At 42.3% G+C, this 21522-nt stretch overlaps 1 protein-coding gene across 3 annotated transcripts; it reads left to right on the forward strand.

Annotated features, from left to right (window-relative positions):
* Positions 1-606: 606 nt before the first annotated feature.
* On the forward strand, positions 607-18259 carry Vezf1 (vascular endothelial zinc finger 1). Of its 3 annotated transcripts, none has more exons than XM_069993222.1 (6): positions 607-789; positions 5583-6277; positions 7027-7090; positions 8128-8329; positions 10429-10575; positions 14889-18259. In XM_069993222.1, exons 1-6 carry the CDS (start codon positions 757-759, stop codon positions 15314-15316), a joined length of 1569 nt encoding a protein of 522 aa, XP_069849323.1. In that variant the 5' UTR covers positions 607-756; the 3' UTR covers positions 15317-18259. The 3 variants fall into 3 exon arrangements, with proteins under 3 accessions (XP_069849323.1, XP_069849325.1, XP_069849324.1); XM_069993224.1 differs by having other exon boundaries at positions 610-789; positions 8146-8329; XM_069993223.1 differs by lacking the exon at positions 607-789 and adding an exon at positions 2784-3697 and having other exon boundaries at positions 8146-8329.
* Positions 18260-21522: the final 3263 nt, after the last annotated feature.

The raw sequence follows: 21522 nt of genomic DNA on the forward strand, positions 1-21522 counted from the left end.
GATCTGAGGCTGCACCCAGTGGGATTTCCCGTTCGGGTGAGGAGGCGATTCAGAGGGCGATGGCTTATCAACGAGAGCAGAGGGCTTAGCCGGCCAGGAAGGACATGCCAGAGGGGAGAGGCACGGGAGGCGAGCGTCCCCCAAGGCGGAGGTGGCGGCTGTGCAGCGCGTGGGTGACTGCAGAGCCAGGTGGCCGCCGCGGCCTGTGCCCTCCGCCGAGGTTCGGATAGGGTCCCGGCGCAGCTGGACACTGGAGTCCGAGTCACCAGAGAGCGCCCGCGGTGCCCAGTGGGCCAGCGCCAGACCCTGGCGTCCTCCATCTTCTCTCCTGCGCTCCCCCTGCTCCAGCTGCCTGAGCCACGGACCGCAGCACCACACACCCCCGCGGGGGGGGACGCCGCGCCCCGTCCCCGCCCCCGGCCCCACCCCAGCCCCCCCGCGGGGGCTCTGACCCCACCGCCGGCGGGCACTGGCTGAGCTCCAAGGCGGCCGGCCGGCGGCTGGGACGCCCGGAGGGGGTCGGGGCCACTGGGGGCGGCGGCGGCCGGGCCGGGGCTCCCCCCCCGCCCGCGCTCGCCGCCGCGGTGGTGCGTCCCGGAGGTTACCGGAAGTGGCCGCGCTCGGCGCTGCCATGTTGAGGAGCCGCCGCTGCCGCTGCCGCCGCCGCCGCCGCCGCCGCTTTGTTGTCGCCTCCTCCGGCTGAGGAGGCTCCCCGAGCGGGGGGAGTGGGGAGGAGGGGGGTCGGCCGCCGCAGCCATGGAGGCCAACTGGACCGCGTTCCTGTTCCAGGTACTGGGGGCCCCCCCGGGGGGGGCGCGGGGGGGACAGGGGGGCCGGGCCCCGGGCTGGCGGGCGGGCGGGCGGGCGGGCGGGCGGGCGCTCCTCCCCTCCCTCCCGGCCCCGCGCTCCGGCCCGGCCTTAATCCCCCTTTGTTTTTCCGCCTGCCCGCCCCGGCGGAGCCCGGCTGCTGAGGTGAAAGGAGGCGGCCTCTCGGGGTGCGGTGGAGAAAGCAGGCCTTGGGGTGAACCCCGGAGCCCCCCCAGCCCACAAGCACGCGCGCACACACGCACACGCACACCCTTCCCGCCCGCCCTGAAGGGGAAGGGAGGAGGCCGACCGCTGTCACCACCCCGCGGCCCGGAGAAAGAAGGGCGCCGGGCCGCTGGAGAGCGCGGGCCGCTCGGCCCCTGCGCATCGGGCCTGGGCCGCAAGGTGGGGTGAGACCGGGGGGGGGTCCCCGATCCCGCTCCGAGTCGCCTCCCCCCGCACGCTCCGTCCATCTTTCCCCCGCGCTCCGTGTTCTTCACCTCCCTCTCCTCTTTTTGTGTGTGTGCTTGCGTGTTGACTTTCTGACCCTCCTCCCACATCCCGCGAATAGCGGGTATCCCCGGGTTCCCCGCCACTCCCCCTTCCCGCCGGTCCCCCCCCCCCGTGTTTACGCCGTGTGTGTGTGGGGGGGTGCTGGGAGTGTGTCTGCCCTCCCCAAACTTTTTCACTGGGTCTCGATTTTGTGCCGTGCCTTGGCAGCTGGCACCCTCCGTCTTCCGTCCAGTCTCCCGCGCGTCCCATTCAGTCCGGGGGATCCCCGCAGCCGGGCCGGGCCGGGCGCGGCGGGGGCCCCGCACGGTCTCCTCGCAGCGCTCTTTCTCTCCCGGCTGGCTCCGAGGGCCCCTCCAGCCGAGTGGGGCGACGAGTGAGGGGAGAGCGCGGACCGAGTCCGCTCACAAAGCCCCAGATGAGTCACTCGTTGGCGTGTTGGTCCGCTCTTTCCGCGAGAAACTTAAGCGTGACCGTAGCGGGTACCGCGGCCGTCCTCTTGCCCTACGTCTTTGGGGGGGAAGATTCCTGTCTGGAGCTTTGCCTCACTCCCGCCCCTGGCTTCGTTTCTGTTTGCAAATGAAGCATTTAGTGGGCAGTCGCGGGGAGCTCGGAGAGAACCTGGGGAACCCGAGGAGGTTCGCAAACTTTTGCGTGCCTCCTTCCCCTCCTCTCTCGTTATCTTTCTCTCTTGGAGTATTTGGTGGACTCGCAGACGTGTGGCTTAGGCGCTTGCGACCTTTAGGCGCTAATGAGGAATGGATGTAGAATTTAAAAGTCCTTCCAGCATCTCTTGGCTCATCCCAATGGAGTCAAAATAGGGAAGGAGTTCAGAGTTACTTGTTGTGTAGATCTGGTCTGTTTTATTAAGACATTTTTCAAATGTGGGCAGTTTGATTTTTAAGGAACTTGCATATATTGGGACTTCATAAAATTGAAAATTCTTAAGATTATGGAACCCATGGACTTTCCCCTTTTCTCATTCTGATCTCAATTGCATGATTGTGCTTTGATGAACTTGATAATACTATCGTAAGTCAATTTAGTGTATCGAAAAGGAAATTACATGACTAGCTGGCATCCTAAATTGTGTAAAGGTAGCACATGCCTTATCTAGAAGCAGCTCTCAATAATCGTTCTAAAATGAAATATTGATGAGCCATATAACTAACTGATTTTCATATTGTTAAAAAAAGAAAAATCAAGTTCTTTTTGTAATGGGAAAACCATATCTTGGAGGAGCTAGCTCAAAGATCTTTTGGAATACTTTTAAAAATTACTGTTATTTCTCTGCATAAAGCAAATCCAAGCTAGTAAAATTTTTTTCCAACTTAAAATGTGTGAAAGCTAATATTTGATCCTGGTCTTGCAATGTATACGGTGAAAATTGTTGGAAAACTTCTAACAGAGTTGAGGAGTCGAATAGAATATATCAGTCTTTTCTGTGGAAAATATGAATAGATAATCAATTCTAACTAATTTTCCCTGGGAAATGTTGAATTAAGCTCTATAGTGTGTTTCCTGGAACATCCTGTTGAATTTATAGTTTTAAAATAATTTAATACCTGCTTGCTTTCCAGATAGCCTAGTGAAAAGTGAAAGTCATAGGTGTTAAAATGTTTGATGGATGATTTTCCTTACAGGACATTCAAGATATGAGTCACCAATGCTAATTTGTTTCAGTACAAAATCTTTTACCCTCTGGCACTGGAGATTTCATGATGCGGTAACCTACCACTCTGAGTGATGAAGTAACACTTCTGTTTTGCTTTTGTCAGTCTTAGAAATAAGGTAAAGCTTGGGCAGGACTAAAAAGCCTTGCACTTGAGAGAGATAGGAGATAAAATGACAAGTTTGATTTCATGATGCTAATCAAAAGAAATTTAGAAGTTGTATTTAAAAAATAAATCCCTTAACTGAAGTCAGACCATGGTTATTCTTTACTCTTGTTATCTGTTGTGAAAATTCAGTGCCCCTTTTAAAAAGACATCAATCATGTAGAAATATGGGTATCCTAGGAATACTCAGAGTGATTTATTTTGGTAGTGGTTCTACAGCATTTTGCTCAAGAAGTGGGAACTTAGTATGATCCTCATAAGAGAGAGAGCATAGCAATGTTGTAAAAATACTTTATGCTGCTACAGACATCTGAATTGGTAAAATGACAGTAAGTGCTTTTAGTATTTCATTGTACTAATGGTTGTTTATGATTGAAAAATGCCTCAAAATGTTACGTTTGAACTTTGTACAGAAGATTTGCATTTTAGACTATTTGACCTATTAGCCTTTGAAATTACACATCTTGAGCTATCTTCAGCTATAAACCTTTTGCATGCTGTATGGAAATGGGTATTCTACAGCCAAGTTGGAAAAGAAAGGGGTAAGATTAGAGTCTGAATTCTATGAACTTTCTACTGAGGTCACTTGGGTGGTAGACTCTGATACTTATAAGAGCTCTACGAATCATATGGACTATAATTTAGTGTTAACTATTAAGTCTAGAAAGATATTCATAAGTAATCATACAACTTCTGAATGAACCTCCAGGATCCAAAGGATATTTAAGTCAGAATTATTAAATTGAAACTGATGCTTTGGATACCATATCTCCTAGTCATTGATGAAAAGTAGTTCCAGGTTCAGCTGTTTTATAGCTATAAACATGAAGCAATGTGTGGTTGGTAGCCATCAGTAGAGGAGGTTGTGTGTGTGTTTGTGTATGTGTGTATGTTTCCTTGTATCTCCCTACCTTCTTCAATCAAGTTAGCTAATCAAGTGATTGTAGAGCCAGAGGGTAAATAATTGTCTAAAGTGTCTGAGATGATGGAGTGGGCTCTTCCTAGGATATTGTGTGTTTAAAATACTTGGAATTCTTCTTAGTGCATATATCTTTTTAGGATTACAAAACTCAAACATAAGCTGGATGCTAGTGGCTCATGCCTATAATCCTAGCTACTTGAGAGCCTGAGACCTGGAGGGTTGTGGTTCTAAGCCAGCTCAGGCAGAAAAGTTCTTAAGACTCCCATCTCCAAAATAATGAGCAAAAAGAAAGGCTGCAAGTGTGGCTCAAGTGGTAGAATGCCAACCAAGCAAATGAGTTCAAATTCTGGTATTGACTAAAAATAAACAAAACACAACAACAACAAAAATCTCTCAAGCATAGGAGCTTGGGCTCGCTGTCAAGAGAGTTTCAAAAACAATTGTGGTATAAAGAACATTAGGAAGAAGTATTTCAGGAATTATTGCCATCATTTCCTAAATGTTTATCCATATGGATGTGTGAGAATCAAAACCAAGAAAATAACTATTCATAAATACCAAGAACCCAACCCACATTGAAATGTTGGTTTCAGTGCAGCTAAAGAAACTTTTCAGTGTCCAGTTTTGGAGTGGAGAAGCACATTATCATAGAAAATGTCTAGCACTTTACCAAAAATCTTCAACTGCTGGAAGAAGATGGACATAAAAGGAATTTAAGTCTTTATAGTTTCGTTTTTCTATCTTGGTGAGTTTATAGAGTCTGAACAGCTAGTATTGCTAAAGGATACAGATTCTACTGGAGATTAAATGACCTGAAAAACAACTGCCAGGTGTTTTGCCATAGACTACCATCAGATGCCTTCCACGTTGATTAACAGCAGGTTTTGTTTCAACCAAATCTTTCAAAAGAATTAAGTGAAAACTTTAAAAATAAACAACAATTAGCATGTGTATTCAGATAACTAGATTCCTCTCATCACTTAGCAACAGCCCCTTTCTCAGTCACTAAGAGTTTTCTTCGGAGGAAGGGAGCAACAAGGATGCTTAAGAGATAAGAAATAGAATTATGAGTGAGGGAGTGAGTGTGTGTGTGTGAGTGTGTGTGTGTGAGTGTGTGTGTGTGTGTGTGTGTGTGTGTGTGTGTGTGTGGTTGCTGTAGTAAGGTATGATAAATACTTAAGTCTGGAGTGTAATTTTTCTTGACATGTTACTTAAACTTGGTTTTGGCTCTGATAGACTAGTGCAAACTGATTTCAGCTGGTATGGCACTTATGAAGCAGGTAACTAAGCAAGTAAGCAACTTAAGTTGCAAAAGTTTTGTGTGTGCAAAGTAATTTTGAATGCTTTGTATTGGAAGCTTTGCGAGTTAACTAGGTCTTTGGTGGATCTCTTCTGCAGAAAATACCTCTTGGACTGTTGATTTCTAGTCTATGGTCTGGAGCATGTTGAATTTTGAAGGTCATTGTGAAAGGCTGAGTTTCTCAAGTGTAAATGTTTGGTTTTAGGCCCAGGAAGCCTCCCATCACCAACAGCAGGCAGCACAGAACAGCTTACTGCCCCTCCTGAGCTCTGCTGTGGAGCCCCCTGATCAGAAACCATTGCTTCCAATACCAATAATTCAAAAACCTCAGGCTGCACCAGAAACATTAAAGGATGCTATTGGGATTAAAAAAGAGAAACCCAAAACTTCATTTGTGTGCACTTACTGCAGTAAAGCATTCAGGGACAGCTATCACCTGAGGCGCCACGTATCCTGCCACACAGGGATCAAGTTGGTGTCCCGCTCAAAGAAAACCCCCACTACAGTGGTTCCCCTTATCTCCACCATCGCTGGGGACAGCAGCCGAACTTCGTTGGTCTCAACCATTGCCGGCATCTTGTCAACAGTCACTACATCTTCCTCGGGCACCAACCCCAGTAGCAGTGCCAGCACCACAGCTATGCCCGTCACCCAGTCTGTCAAGAAACCAAGTAAGCCTGTCAAGAAGAACCATGCTTGTGAGATGTGTGGGAAGGCCTTCCGAGACGTGTACCACCTCAATCGGCACAAGCTCTCCCATTCAGATGAGAAGCCCTTTGAGTGTCCTATTTGTAATCAGCGCTTCAAGAGAAAGGACCGGATGACTTACCATGTGAGGTCTCATGAAGGAGGCATCACCAAACCCTATACTTGCAGTGTTTGTGGGAAAGGCTTCTCGAGGTACTCCATTTTGCTTTGCTTTTTCCATTGTGGTGTCAGTGAACTCTAGTTTTGTCTCTGGGATCTAGGTTTATATGAGAATAGATATGGGCAAACCTGTGTTTTTGGAGGAGATTGGTGATATAAATATTATACCTTTAGGTCAGTTTGGTGTGGTTGACAAATGGTGACAGAGTGATTAACCTGTTATTTCATCTAAGAAGTGCCTTGATAGACTCAGGCCTTCATGTGGCATATGGATACTTCTTATTTGCCAGTTTATAGACCATCAGTTTCCACCTGTGTTGGAGGACTAGAGATGAGGTTCACTGAGCAAATCAAAGGAACATACTTCCTGGAAGTTGGGATGACCTTGGATACTCACAGTACATTTTTCCATTTTTCTGTGGACATTAACATTTTATTAATCTTGAAATCTTCATTTGTGAAAGCTTTCCCAATTAATATAGTTAGTGGCAGGTATTCCTGATCCTGTTAGGTAGGACTAAAACTTTTGAGTATTTTGTAATTAGAGAGTCAAGAACCTAATATCATTTGATGTTGACTAGGAGAAAAACAACAGCTAGAAGGACTGAGTTTTGTTTATGGTAAGAAAGGTAAGGAGACTTCGGGGAAGAGGGAAGAGTTGGTAATTCTGCTAGCTTTCTTTAAATTCCCCCCTCTGGTCTACCAAACATAGAAGCATCACATAAGTAGCATTTCTCTATGTGTGTTCCATTACATCTTCTGTTTGAAACTCTCTTTCACAGGCCTGACCACTTAAGCTGTCACGTAAAACATGTCCATTCAACAGAAAGACCCTTCAAATGCCAAGTAAGAGTTAAAATGACTTATCCTTAGTGTAGCACTTAATGCACAGTATCCAAAAGGTCTGAACCAGTCAAATCTCACAATTCTTGAACAGTTTTCAAATCACTGACTCGAGTAAATGTGGTCCATTTGATTCTAGTTTTATAAAATATAAATGACAGCTTCTGTATAAGACAAGATCATTTAAAAATGTGTGTTATTTTTATTAAGCTATATTTCCCTTTCCTTGGGTAGCAGCATTTTTGGTATGAGAATATTTATAATCATGTGGAGATTGTTGTGAATTCAAAATGAATAAAAGAATGAAGAGTTTAAATGTAGGCAACAGTGAGACATTGTTGGGGGGGTAGAATGAAGAGTTTTAAATTAATTTTTGGGTTGATGGATAAGGAGTTTTAAGTATAATAGAAATAGAGAAATTTTTTCCTGTTTTCATCGATTAGATTATTGTCTGCTGTTACCAAAACGGTTAATTTTCTGGTTACTTGAAAATATGTTTAGATTTGTGATTTTACTTGACTTGTTATGGTAATGACTGTTTCAGTTTACAATTTTGCCATATCAAATGACTGTTTTAGACATCACTAATCCTAGTTTGTTGCTGGAATTGTGCATTGCTTTCAATCAGTTAAGTTTGTTAATAACTGGTTTTATTAAGTAAATTATTTGAGGTCTAAAAAAAAAACCTAATTGGAGGAAGGATGTTAATATCTTTTAGTGTCTGCTAAGTGTGTCAGGCTCTTAATCCCCAATAGTTTTATGGTAGGTATTATCACCACTCTGCAGATAAAGAACATCATGTAGGTTAAGTAACTTGTTCAATATTAAACTGTTTAGTAAATTGTAAAGCTTAACTTAAATTCTCCCCAAAGGGAGAATCTAAAATTCACCAAGTGTTTTAGTATGATTATAATTCGCTAAGTAACATATACAATGGAAAGTCAACTAAATAAGTTGACTTGCTGACATGGATAGGGTAATACATAGAATATAACATACTTTAAAACGAGTAGAACAGGATAGTCTATATTTAAAAAAAGTTTTCCTCCCTCATGCAGACGTGCACTGCTGCCTTTGCTACCAAAGACAGACTACGGACACACATGGTGCGCCATGAAGGCAAGGTATCATGTAACATCTGTGGGAAGCTCCTGAGTGCAGCGTATATCACCAGCCACTTAAAGACACATGGGCAAAGCCAAAGTATCAACTGTAACACATGCAAACAAGGCATCAGTAAAAGTAGGTGATGCTTTAGGTAGTCTTTTACATTTCATATTGATAAAACCTAGATTTTCCTATAATAGAGGTATTTTGCGTGTTCTCACGACTGTATTAATGTTCATTTAATATATTTCCTCCTGTCACCAGAATGGTGAATAGACATTAATAGAGAGAATGTGGTAGTGTCAAAGCTGTGCATTACATTCATGCATGCAAATCGTATTGATAACCTTTCCACTCTTTTTGTTTTCATCCTGTGCTTATCTAGTAATACTAATATAGCAGACTACAGCTATTTTTTTGTGTGTTCTTTTTTCATGTGGGTTGAATAAAAGGCTCTACTGTGTTAGAATTGAGTCAACAGAGCCACATTAGGAAGCTTGTTTTATACTAGGTAATTTTACTTGTTAAACTCAGGAAGATTCTCAGGTATGTGTCTCCTAACTCCTGATTTTATTAATAAATGTCCCTAATAATAATAATTTTAAAGGTGTGAAGGTAGTGTTAAAAAGCTTGTTTTTCAGGAGGGCACCAGTGGCTCATACCTATAATCCTAGCTACATAGGGGGCTGAGATCTGAGGAATGCAGTTTAAAGCCAGCCCAGGCACGAAAGTCCGTGAGATTATTTCCAATTAACCACTAGAAAACCGGAAGTTGTGCTGTGGCTCAGAGTGGTAGAGTGCTACCCTTGAGTGAAGAAGCACAGGGAAAGCTCCCAGGGCCTGAGTTTAAGCCCCATTGCCAACCAGGGGAAAAAAGAAAAAAAAAAAAGCTTGTTTTTCAAACCCAAACCTTTAGCGGAACAGGGTATATCATAGTCATTTAAAGGTTTGAATACTTTGCTTGCCTTAAGTTTAGAGATGAAGAGCAAATATTCCAGAGACTTAAGGGTAAATTTTAATATTTTGATTTTACCTAGGCCTCTTTTGGGGGGGTTACTCTAACCACTAGATTAAGAGTGAGGAACCTCTGGCCTACAGTCTATATAAAGCCATGAAGTTATTTGTTACAGGACAGGACACATAATTCTGATTGGCTGCCTACAGCCCGTCTGTCTATAATTTTATATGGCCCATGATACTATACATACTCAGATGGCCTTTCTTGAAAAAATGCTTCCCTATTTCTGCTAGAAGAATGTAGAAAGTATTTTCCTAAAATTCTGTATCTTACATATAGATTGCATATGACAGAAATATCCAACTTTCAAAAAAAAAAAAAAGGCTCAAGTGGTTGAGTGCTAGCCTTGAGCTGAAGAGCTGAGGGACAGCGCCCAGGCTCAGAGTTCAGGCCCCACAACCGGACCTCCCCCCCCCCAAAAAAAAAAAAAAAAAAAAAAAAAAGGGCTGGGAAGGTGGCTCCGTGGTAGAGCGCTTGCCTTGCATGCATGAGGCCCTGGGTTTGATTCCTCAGCACCACAGAAGCAAAATGAAAAAAGCCGGAAGTGGCGCTGTGGCTCAAGTGGTAGAGCGCTAGCCTTGAGCTGAAGAGCTGAGGGACAGCGCCCAGGCCCAGAGTTCAGGCCCTACGACCGGACCCAAAAAAAAAAAAAAGGTAGCCATGGATGGCTTAAATGAATGGGAAAGAAAGCTTAATGTGTTTTAATCTCATCTCCTTTTATTAGTACATTGAATTATCTGCAGTGTCATACTTCAAAATTTATTTTTAGCATATATTACTGTGGTTAAGTAAGCAAATATATTAGTATAATGAATATTGAGTCCATGATAATATTACTTGTCTTCCACTGTGTGTGTGTGTGTGTGTGTGTGTGTACACACGTGCACTAGGTATGGGGCTTGACTTGGGTCCTCAATTTTGCTCTACCATTTGAGCCACAGCTCTCCACTTTTTAGGACACTTATTGTTTTAATGTAGCAAACAATTATTTTCTTCTTAATATTGGTTTTCCTTAGGTCTCTACATTTTAAAATGCACTACTTTATTTTGATCAATGGAGACACAAGCAGATAAAAACAGCAACGTAGTAAGAGGCATTAAATAATAAAATTCATAGACATGAGGAATCAAAGTATCTTAAGTTTGGGGTTTTGAAGAATTAGCCATACATTTTCAAGCTAAACACAGTGTTTCTGGTTTGTTTGGTAATATATAGCATGTATGAGTGAAGAGACCAGCAATCAGAAGCAGCAGCAGCAACAGCAGCAGCAGCAGCAGCAGCAGCAACATGTGACAAGCTGGCCAGGGAAGCAGGTAGAGACCCTGAGATTGTGGGAAGAAGCTGTCAAAGCACGAAAGAAAGGTAAGATGGAGATTTTAGTGCTTTAGGTGTGACTGGAGACATGTTTTCATGTAGTATACAAAATGATCAAAGGAGAGAAACGTTATGGAAACATGTAAATGTTATATACTGGGAAATATCTGATCAAGTTTAGTTGCAGCAAGCCAAGTTTTTATAAGGTAAGTTTTTATAACTAGGAAATTAAAATTCTCAGTATTTTCTATTCTTTTGATTTTGTTACAAATTTGAGGTAATATTAATCCTTCGTTATGAAGGATTAATGCCAGCTTCCATGCATTGTGGGCTCCTTTTTTATTTCTAAACTATTCTCAGTTGTAGAGGTAGGTGAAACATACTTGTCTTTACGTAAGTAACTTGGGTAACTTGGGTTATCTTCTGCTTTTTTAATGATCTTTTCCACATTGGATTATTTAGTACATGATTCATTCTCTACTTTCTGTAGTTTTCTCTTTTGGTCTTACTCTTGATGTCCTTCAGTTTATTACAGGGGCTGTTTTTAGCTACACTTGTCTGCACCTCTACTAATAGAGACTTTACTTTCTCTGTATATCTTACAAAGAATTAATCTCAACATGCTTATCCACTTACTAGCTACAGCTTTAACTTATAGGTTACTGTGCAGCCATTTCAAATAAATCATTTTGTTACTATACTATCAGTCTTAGGGCAGATTCCTGAATTCTTTCCCTCCTCCTCTAAGCCTTGCTGTCTTACTCCTTGATTTTATTTTTAAATTTCTATCTGTTTTATCTATTTATTTATTTACTCTGTGCCGGTTTAGGGGCTTGAAGTTAGGGCCTGGGTGCTTTCCCTGAGCTTCTTTTGTTCAAGGCTAGTGCTCCAGCACTCGAACCACAACTCTACTTCCAGCTGTTTAGTGGTGGTTAATTGGAGATAAGAGTCTCATGGACTTTCCTGCCCAGGCTGACTTCAAATGACAATCCTCAGATCTTAGCCTTCTGAGTAGTTAGGATTACAGGCATAAGCCACCAGTGCCCAGACTACCCCTCTATTTTAAAGTTTAAGAGATCCTCTGTGAGTAGTTTCCTCTATATGTAATTCTATTACTTCGTAGTTAGTGTCTTCCTTCCTTTGCTTTCATGTTTGTTCTTTTACTTAGATCTCTTCTAACATCTTGTAATTGGATAAAATAAAAGGCATAGTACCATCCTCATACATCGACTGGCATTGGAGAAAAAGGGCACATCTTGTTCCTTCTTTTTGTCTGTTTGTTTACTAACTCAGGCCTTGAGCTTACTAGGCAAGTGCTTTGCCACTTAAGCTACACCTTCAATGATTTTGTTCCTATCTTCCAAATGAAGATTTGTCATTATTTTTATAAAAATGCTTTGTCAAAGCCAGGCATTAGTGGTTCATGTCTGTAATCCTAGCTACTCAGGAGGCTGAGACTTAGGATTATGGTTCAAAGGCAGCCCAGGCAGGAAAACCTGTGAGATTTTTATCTCCAATTAACCACCAAAAAGCCAGAAGTAGAGCTGTGTGTCAAGTAGTACAGTGTGATGGCCTTGAGCAAAGAAGCTCAGGGACAGCACTTGGCACTCAGGCCTTGAGTTCAAGCTCCCAGACTGTTAATTAATTAATTTATTTCTGGACTGTTATTTCTATGCATGCACATACACGCACACAAATGCTTTGTCAAAAAGTGGAGGGTGGAGAGAAAAATGTAATGCTATGATAATTATATTGCAGGGATGAAAGTACATTGAGGAATATTTTACTTAGAGAAGGAATAAGAGTAAAAGAGTTTTAAGTCATACTGAAGAAAAACTGTTAATAGCTCATTAGTGGCGCTGCATTTCTCAAAGTGAAAATCTTTTCAGGAAAACAGTAGAAGAACCTTAGCAATGCTACCATTACCTCATAATTGAGTTGAATTTCTCTCCCATTCTTTGTTTCTGCATTCTTTTGTTTGGTATTGTATTTCAATTTGCTTTGCACAATGAGACTTGATTGTTTAGCTCATCTTCTGACCTTTCTGAAACAAAATACTATTGTGCTTCTATTTGTAGCATGAATCTCTCTGGAAATGACCACTTGTTTTAGAAACCTCTATATTCTTCTGAGTAAAGTCATATTTTAGGGGAAAAGACATTACTGAACTGAAAATCTAAAGTTAAATCACAGTGTCTCTTTAAATATTAGGTCTAGACAAGCAATGGTAGCTCATGCATATATTCCTCACTACTCAGGAGCCTGAGGTCTGGAAGATTGCAATTCAGGGCCAGCTGGCATAGATGTTCAATAGACTCCATCTTCAAAATAATTAGCAAATAGGCAAGGCTGGAAGCATAGCTAAAGTGGTAGTGTGCCAGCATAGCATGTTTAAGTGCCTGAGTTCAGATATGAGTACCACAAAGCAAATAAAAATGAAAATAAAATATCTTACTCTAAAGTTATAGATAGATACATAGATAGTTAGATTCTCAAACCTTCAGGGGAGTTTTAAAAAATATGAATTTCCTAGATTCCATGTAAATTTTATTATTAAATATCCTGGAAATCTGTTTTTTTTTAAGAAGCTTCCTAGATAGATAAGTAGGTAGGTAGGTAGATAGATGATAGATAGATAGATAGATAGATAGATAGATAGATAGATAGATAGATAGATAGATAGATAGATAGATGACTTTGATCATCTTCTAGTTTTTGGGAAATACTGGTGTGGAATATGCAGTTAGATCATTGATTAAAGAACAGTTGCTTACTTAGGGGTCCACCTGAGGTAATATGGCCCTTATGCGGTCCATGTGCAGACTTCTAGTTTTAGTTTTGAATGGGTTTTTCTTTTTCTTTTTTTTTTTGTTTTTGGGTCCGGTCGTGGGGCCTAAGCTCTGGGGCGTGGGCACTGTCCCTCAGCTCTTCAGCTCAAGGCTAGCGCTCTACCACTTGAACCATAGCGCCACTTCCGGCTTTTTTCTTTTTGCTTATGTGGTGCTGAGGAATCGAACCCAGGGCCTCTGGCATGCAAGGCAAGCGCTTTACCACTGAGCCGCCTTCCCAGCCCTTGAATGGGTTTTTCTGTTTTTACACCCAAGTCACCACCAGCCCACACATTTTCCCCCAATACCATTTTATGGCACATCAGCCAGTGGTGCTAAAGTTTGTTGGGGATTAAGTTGGGGGTGTCACCTTTGAAGAAAATTTCCTTTAAGAAATGTCCAGGTAGCCAGGTGTGCTGGCGGCTCACGCCTGTAATCCTAGCTACTCAGGAGGCTGAGATCTTATGATCACGGTTCAAAGCCAGCACTGGCAGGAAAGTCCGTGAGACTCTTATCTCCAATAAACCACTAGAAAACCAGAAGTGGCGCTGTGGCTCAAGTGATAGAATGCTCACCTTGAGCTGAAGAGCTCAAGGACAGCACCCAAGCCAGAGTTCAAGCCCCAAGTCTGACCAAAAAAAAAAAAAAAAAGAAAAGAAATGTCCAGGTATTGCAGTATACCCCAATCCACTGCAGGGTGTCCTTGCCTTAGTACTCATGGGTATGCTTGGTAGTATATGTAGTATGTGTGATTAAATGATTCAATAATAAAGTAGGTGATTAGGTCAACGTTTGAAGGAAGAGGAAGTACAAGTGACAAGGACAACACAAACCTACTGAGCAGTATTTATATTAACATAATTAAGAAATGTAAGCAGAAAGTACAAATGTATTTAATTAGAACAGTTTTCCTATGACTCTAGCTTATTTATCATTCTCTAATTAATGCATTTTAAAAAGCTTAACAGAATGTGACTTCACTTCTAAGAAGACTTTAACATGTCATTGAGTACACACACCTTTCTCTGCTAGTGTGCCTTATGAGAAGATTTTTCTGATTATCTGTTATTGTGTAACCATTGGCCCAGCTCTGTAAACAAGCTCTTTTCGCCTGGCCTGCTGGTGGTTGGCTCTTCCCAAGTCTTTAGAACTCAGAAGAACTGCATGAAGTGGTAGTGAGGACACTTAGCCCTACTTGGTATCTCTGCCCCCAGAGTGCCTTACAGAAGTTAACTGGTCCAGCATCACTGTGAGGTAGGTAAGTAAATCTAAACTTGAAACCCAAAGTGCAAGGCTAAACAAATTGCCTAAGTCCTTGCAGGAGGCAAAGCATCTGCGAAGAGATTCGCACATAGGTCCCTGGCTCCCAGGCTTGGGTACAGAGGATCCTCTCTTCCTGTTCATCATTTGGTAGAAAATTTGTAATTTGATTTATTAAATGCTTGTCTTTCTTGTAAAAGAAGTTGATTCAGAAACTGTGAATTTTGTCCACTGTTTTGAGAGTCTAAAGGCCCTTTTGTCTTCTCATTTTAGAAGCTGCTAACCTGTGCCAAACCTCCACGGCTGCTACGACACCTGTGACTCTCACTACTCCATTCAATATAACATCCTCTGTGTCATCTGGGACTATGTCAAACCCAGTCACAGTGGCAGCTGCCATGAGCATGAGAAGTCCAGTAAATGTTTCAAGTGCAGTTAACATAACCAGCCCGATGAACATAGGACATCCTGTAACTATAACCAGCCCATTATCCATGACCTCTCCTTTAACACTCACTACCCCAGTCAACCTTCCCACTCCTGTCACTGCCCCAGTGAATATAGCACACCCTGTCACAATCACATCTCCAATGAATCTGCCCACGCCTATGACTTTAGCTGCCCCTCTCAATATAGCAATGAGGCCTGTAGAAAGCATGCCTTTCTTGCCCCAAGCTTTGCCTACGTCTCCGCCTTGGTAAACAGTATTATACAATTGAAATATGGGTTAAAGTAAATATTTGCCAGCAGCTTTTTTTAGTTGATTAAAACAAAAAGCAAATAATGAAATTGGGATATTTTATTATATTAGTTAATAAGACTATAGTAGTGTTTTCCTCCAATTTGGCTGGGATTATTCAAAGTAGGGTAATATGTAATTTATCACTGGACCACTTTAGTTTAATCAGAGATTCCTTTTAGCTGACAGCATTGCTTAAACAGGATAGTATTTGGCAGGATGAAATGCCAGAATTAAAACCAATCATAAAAAAGCAAAGCCCATTTCAAAATAAAAACAGCATTTACCATTTCTAATCCCAAGGAGTCATTTTATTCTAAACACTAGCAGAGCTCTTCATACACAAGGTGGATGGCTGATTTTATCCTGAAATTATAATCTGAAATCCACAGATTGAGAGCTAGTGTAGAATTGTCTGTGTTTATTATTTTTATGAGTAAGTACATGCATTGTAATAAAATGCATTTCAGAGAATATGCATTTTACCTTTGGGAATATGTTAATTTCAGGCAGCATTCCCTATGGGAAAGGTGATACCAGCTCTGATATGCAAAGCATATGATAATTTATCATTCTAACTTCAACATATAATAGGGATTGTGACCTGATATTTGGAGATGTAAATATTGCTCAGCATATTAATCCTGATGGAATATAGCACTGTAGTTGACTTTTTAAAAAAATTAAAAAACAAAAAAAAATGTGTTTTTGATAAGAAAAGGCTGCACCTGACAGAGGAAAGTCAAGTGTGCAGACAGACAGGCTCCTAACAAATGGAGGCCAGTGGGACTCCTTTTCAGGAGCCAAGGAGTACTTTGGAACAGCTCATATATTGCTTTAATTTGGAAGACGCTGGAGGCACTGGGATGTGATATGCCCCTCTCTCTCCCAATCAGAGCCTGTTGATGTTACAACAGGGACAGATGTGTTAGATGCTCACTAGAGTTTATGTCTTATATTAAATTGTATACAGTTTTTATTCTAACCACTAACTAGGTAGTATGCCCCTTCAGAACAAGCAGCGTGTATCTTTTTATCCTCCTTCCGTTTAATCAAGTATTGTGCAGATTTGTTCATTCAACTGTGTAAATATGGACGTCACTTTTTTTTTTTTCTTTTAGAAAACATTTGTATCAGCTTTGTGGTGTTTTCAGGGAGACAACGCTCTGCACTCTCTGTGGAACCCAGCAATGATTGTGCATGTTGAGACATGTGCTTTTTATTTCTTAACAGGATGTTTTATCTCTGTACATAGGGTAGAAACCAAAAGCTAAGAAAACAGATACTCTTTACACCATCATGCCACACGTTAATGTTTTTGAAGCATTGTGTTTTGTGTTTTTTTAAAGAAGCTAACTAAAACCAAGACGCTGTGATTTTTTTTTAAGTTGCAATATGTTTTTTGTTTTTTTTCTTTTCATTTTTTTAATCTTGCAGTTAAGAGAAATGGAAATTAGTTGTGTTAATTCTGCAGAATGTTTTCAGGACTGACTATCAAACTGGGCGACTTCCGTTTATACCCCACTGTGTCAGTTCAAGCATCAAAATACCTTGCATCTGAAGCAGACTCTGAACATCAGGGACAGGTATCTATCTGTGTGTCATTATTCAAAACAGTTCTAGGGGGTTGAACTACATAGTAAAGAAAAATTAAATAAATAGTACCTAGTGTAAAATAATTTTATAAATGATCTTTTGTACTTTAGGACATTAAATTGTACAACTTTTGTATATATAAAAGCTTAGGAACTTTCTGTTTAGCAGGAAGGCAACACATTCCTACACTTTTAATGTATATGTTTGTTATAATGTCCATGTAAACATGCCCTATGTTTGTGCCTTTTAATTAGTTTGTCTCAATAAACAAAATGTAGAGAAAAATATGTAGCTATGACTTTGTTATAACTGTTCTTATCCACAGTACAAAAATGGTTTGTTTTTAATATGTAGAGCATTATGTGTGGACTACTGGCAGGACTCGTGTAGAAAAGGCCCAGGAGTAACCCTGCTGAGGTCTGGATTGGGAAGGCACACGTTTGGAGGAAGCCTTCATATCTTTCTGTGCATATCCAAGACTGGGCTCTGGCTCTGCCTTCTGGGACCTATCATGTCTTTGGTAGGCTGGAAGTCACAATCCTTCATGATTCAGATAGCTCAGGCTTCCTCCACAGTGGCTAAAGGAGCAATCTTCAATAGGGGCAGGTGTGGGCCCTACCTGAAGGCTTGGAGTATGGTCGTCAGAATCTGAAAGTATTAGTTCTTTTTTTTTTTTTTAAAGATATATACTAGAAATGGTTGTTTTATCCATTCATTGTATGGTAAACAGGATGGAGAGTTCATTGTATGACTTCAGTTAAAATGCTATTTTGTATGCATTCTTTATTCACTTAAGAAGCTTGTCTGCAATAATAAAGCCACGTCGTGTCTTTTGGGGGGGGAGAGAGTTGATGGCAGGATGATGGTAAGGCAGACCACCGCAGAGGGGCCAAACAGGTTGTCTGGTGACACTCTTTTAAGTCTTGGAACTGGAATTGAGTTGTGATGCTGATGAACTGAATCAACCAGGTGAAGGCACGATGATCACCACTCTATGGAAAAGCAGAATATGTTTTTCCCTTTTGGTTGTAACCTGGTTGAGAGCTTCCCCTTTATCAGATTGGCAGCTAAACAGTTGTATTAGATAATCCCCAAATCTGACATCCAGCCTGTTATGCTCTAGGGCTTGCTGCTTGGCCTGCATTTGCCTTTTATTCTGTATCCATTTCCCTCCTAAGGTGTGCTCCTAAATGAAGGTTTCTATGTAAGCAGATGATGATTTTACCTGTCAATACCAGCACTGTATTACTAACATGCAAAATACTGCAGATTTATTTTGACAAATTAAAAGTTAACCAGTCACAAACGCTATGATGGATTGCTTAATGCTGAGATAGAAAAAATGAAGCACTACTTCTCAGGACAGGGCTGGAAACAGTGGGGAGGGCCAGTACTGGGCTGTTTGGTATCTCCATACCATGCAAAAGACAGGTAGACAAGCACCAGGCTGACTAGAAGGGGCCCTCTCCCTGCTGTACAACACGGCTGACCACAAGTAAGCAATGTGCCGGGCATTGAGGGGCATGTTAATGATTGAGACATCAAGAGGCAGCTCAGGGAGATGTGCCCAAAAGGCAGTATCACTGAATAGCAAGGCAGTGAGCGACACTTTCATGGAAAAGTTCTGGATATTTATATGTTTTTTTGCTTTTGTTTTTTGTGGGGCCTGAACTCTGGGCCTGGGCGCTGTCCCTCAGCTCTTCAGCTCAAGGCTAGCGCTCTACCACTTGAGCCACAGTGCCACTTCCGGCTTTTTTCTTTTTGCTTATGTGGTGCTGAGGAACCCAGGGCCTCAGGCATGCAAGGCAAGCGCTCTACCACTGAGCCACCTTCCCAGCCCCTCTATATCTGTTTTATGTAGAATTGAGACCTTCCAAATTTTTCTGTGAAAATTGCTTTAGTATTTTGACTGAATACAATTAGAGGGAAAGTGTGGTGTTTTTGTCCTAGGAACAAGGAAGAGTTTTCAGTCTCAGCTTCCAGATGTCTCAACAGGATCCTTCAATTTGGTCCTCTGGAGACACCTGGGTTCTGAAGTAGATTGGATACTTGACATTTCCACTTTAGTATTTTTTTTTCTTTGTCCTAGATTAGGACTTGAACTCAGTATCTGACACTTTCCCTAACTGCTCTACCACCTGAGCCATGCCTCTAGCCTCTACTTTAGTATTTGCTATGACCACTGGACAGAAAGAGTCTTATAGCTTGAAAGAATATTGGGTCTATAAATCACTGGGGAGTGCCAGAATGCCCTTGGGACTGCCCTTGGCAGGTAACTGGATCATCTTTGCTGAGGCCGACAGCTCGGAGTGCAATGATCCAGGGCTGAGTTTGGGTAGTGGTACAGATTCCAGCTTCTCTTGGCAGCCACCTATGGGCAATCGAAAGCTCTTTAGTTACCAAGAGAGGAATGGAGAGTGAAGGAACTTAGGTCTTAGTGTGAGCTAGCTTTCTCAGACCTACTCAGTCTGAGTTGACTAGTTTTCTTCCTCCAAGATGGGCACTTGGTTTGGATCTTGCCGATGGTCCATGCATGTCACAGGAATATATCACTACTGACTACATCATCATTTCAGAAATTTTCTTCATCCCTGACTATCCACCTTCTTCCCAGACCCTATATATCTCTGAAAAGGGCACAGTGTGAAGAAGTTAACTGTTAACTACTGAGGAAGGATTCTCTCCCCTGATCTTGTAAATTTGCATTGTTGAATCAGGCTTCCTCAAAGTGAAACTCACCTGCATTTAGCTGAGTCAGCCCAAGCTAAAGATGGGTGTTTGAGGAAAACATTCTGTTCTTTTCAGCAAGCTATTCCTTTGGCATGAAAGCTGAAGAGTTGGAGGAGAACAAGGAGAAGGGGAGGAACATGCCCTTTCAGTAACAGGTCTAGCAACTCAGTTTGGCCGTCAATGCCCAGGTCCACAGCTGGGGCAAACATCTACTTTAGAAGCTATTCATAGAGATGAAAGTCAGCTTCAGAAACTGGGATGAAAAGTAAGACCTTTATCAATCCAAAGGACAGATGAAGGCTACCAGAGCCTTTTCTGCCAGGGTCACTACAGAGTCAACCAGATTCAAAGGTATGACTTGACTTGGATCCTCCAAGTCCCATGCTCTGAAGCCCAAACATTCCTGTCTTTGTTAGTGGTGGGAAAAGAGCCAGAGAGAAATCAGTTCTGCATGTGGAAGTAGGGGGAGAAGTCTGTGAGGTTGCAAAGAGGCTAAGGAAAAAGAGTCAGATTTTGGAGACAATATCCTTGTGCTACCTATGGTATCACCCCCAACCCTTCTCCTGCTATGGGCTGGACATTATTCAGAGGACTCATAGGCTACTAGCCTATGATCATTTCAGCTTCTGTTAATAGGTAGAAAAGATGTGCTCTGTTTGTCCAGATAAAGACAACATCAATAACTGAAGAAAAAGGCAAAATCCAATTGATTAGGATAGAATCCTCTTGCAGGAAGAACCTACAAGTCACTTTCTGCTGGAAGAGGGGGACCTATTCCTTCCTGGGATCCTATCCCAAGAATGCAGGCTCTGGTTTCAGGGTGGCCCTGTCCACAACAAGAGAGTTCTGTCACCTTGTCAACAACAGAGGCCCTGGATCCTTAGGGATCTCTGAGGGAGAAGAATTGGGGGAGGAGGGAGGGGATGTCTTTGGAAAGAGAAAAAGGAGACAGCAATTGCTTATGCTGTTCTCTTGGCTTAGAATGCCTTGCCATAAACAGCTCTCCAACTTATTTCCTCCACTGTGAATCCTAGTTATCCAGCAAAGTCCACTTTAAATGTTGCTCCCTTTGAAACTGCAGACCGGTTGGTTCATTCCTCCTTGGATGACTTGGAGGATGTTAAAAGTAGAAGTCCAGCACTCTAAGGGTGGGAGGCTAGTTCCTAAATTGAATGGTAGGTTTTAAAAAGGTTGCTACATCCCTAAAATCTCTCATCCCAAATTCGTGGAGGCCATGAGAGCTGTGATTTCTACTGTCAGCTGTGTAGATGAGGCTCAATGTCCAGGAGACTTGAAATACACCCACCAAGGCATAAATGATTCTACACAAAGGTGAGTGAGAATGACCTCAAGAGGATCCAAAGTGGCAGAACACTTGACAGAAGAGACAGATCAGGGAGCAGGGAAATCACAATGCAATGTGTACTCAACAGTAGAGGCTTGGAATCTGATAGCATGAATGTAGTATATAGTCCCTCCTATTTTTCTTTTTTTCTTCCTTCCTTCCTTCTTTCCTTTTCTTTCTTTCTCCATCTTTCTCTTTCCTTCTTTCCTTCCTTTCTTTCTCTTTCCTTCTTTCCTTCCTTCCCTCCCTCCCTCCCTCCTTTCTTTCTTTCTTTCTTTTTTTTAAATTTATTTATTTATTTTTTTTTTGGGTCCGGTCGTGGGGCCTGTACTCTGGGCCTGGGCGCTGTCCCTTAGCTCTTCAGCTCAAGGCTAGCACTCTACCACTTGAGCCACAGCGCCACTTCCGGCTTTTTTCTTTTTGCTTATGTGGTGCTGAGGAATGGAACCCAGGGCCTCAGGCATGCAAGGCAAGCGCTCTACCACTGAGCAACCTTC

The sequence above is a fragment of the Dipodomys merriami genome, unplaced genomic scaffold, assembly GCF_024711535.1.
Source record: "Dipodomys merriami isolate MVZ:Mamm:240054 unplaced genomic scaffold, mDipMer1.0.p SCAF_42, whole genome shotgun sequence".
Lineage (NCBI taxonomy): Eukaryota > Metazoa > Chordata > Mammalia > Rodentia > Heteromyidae > Dipodomys > Dipodomys merriami.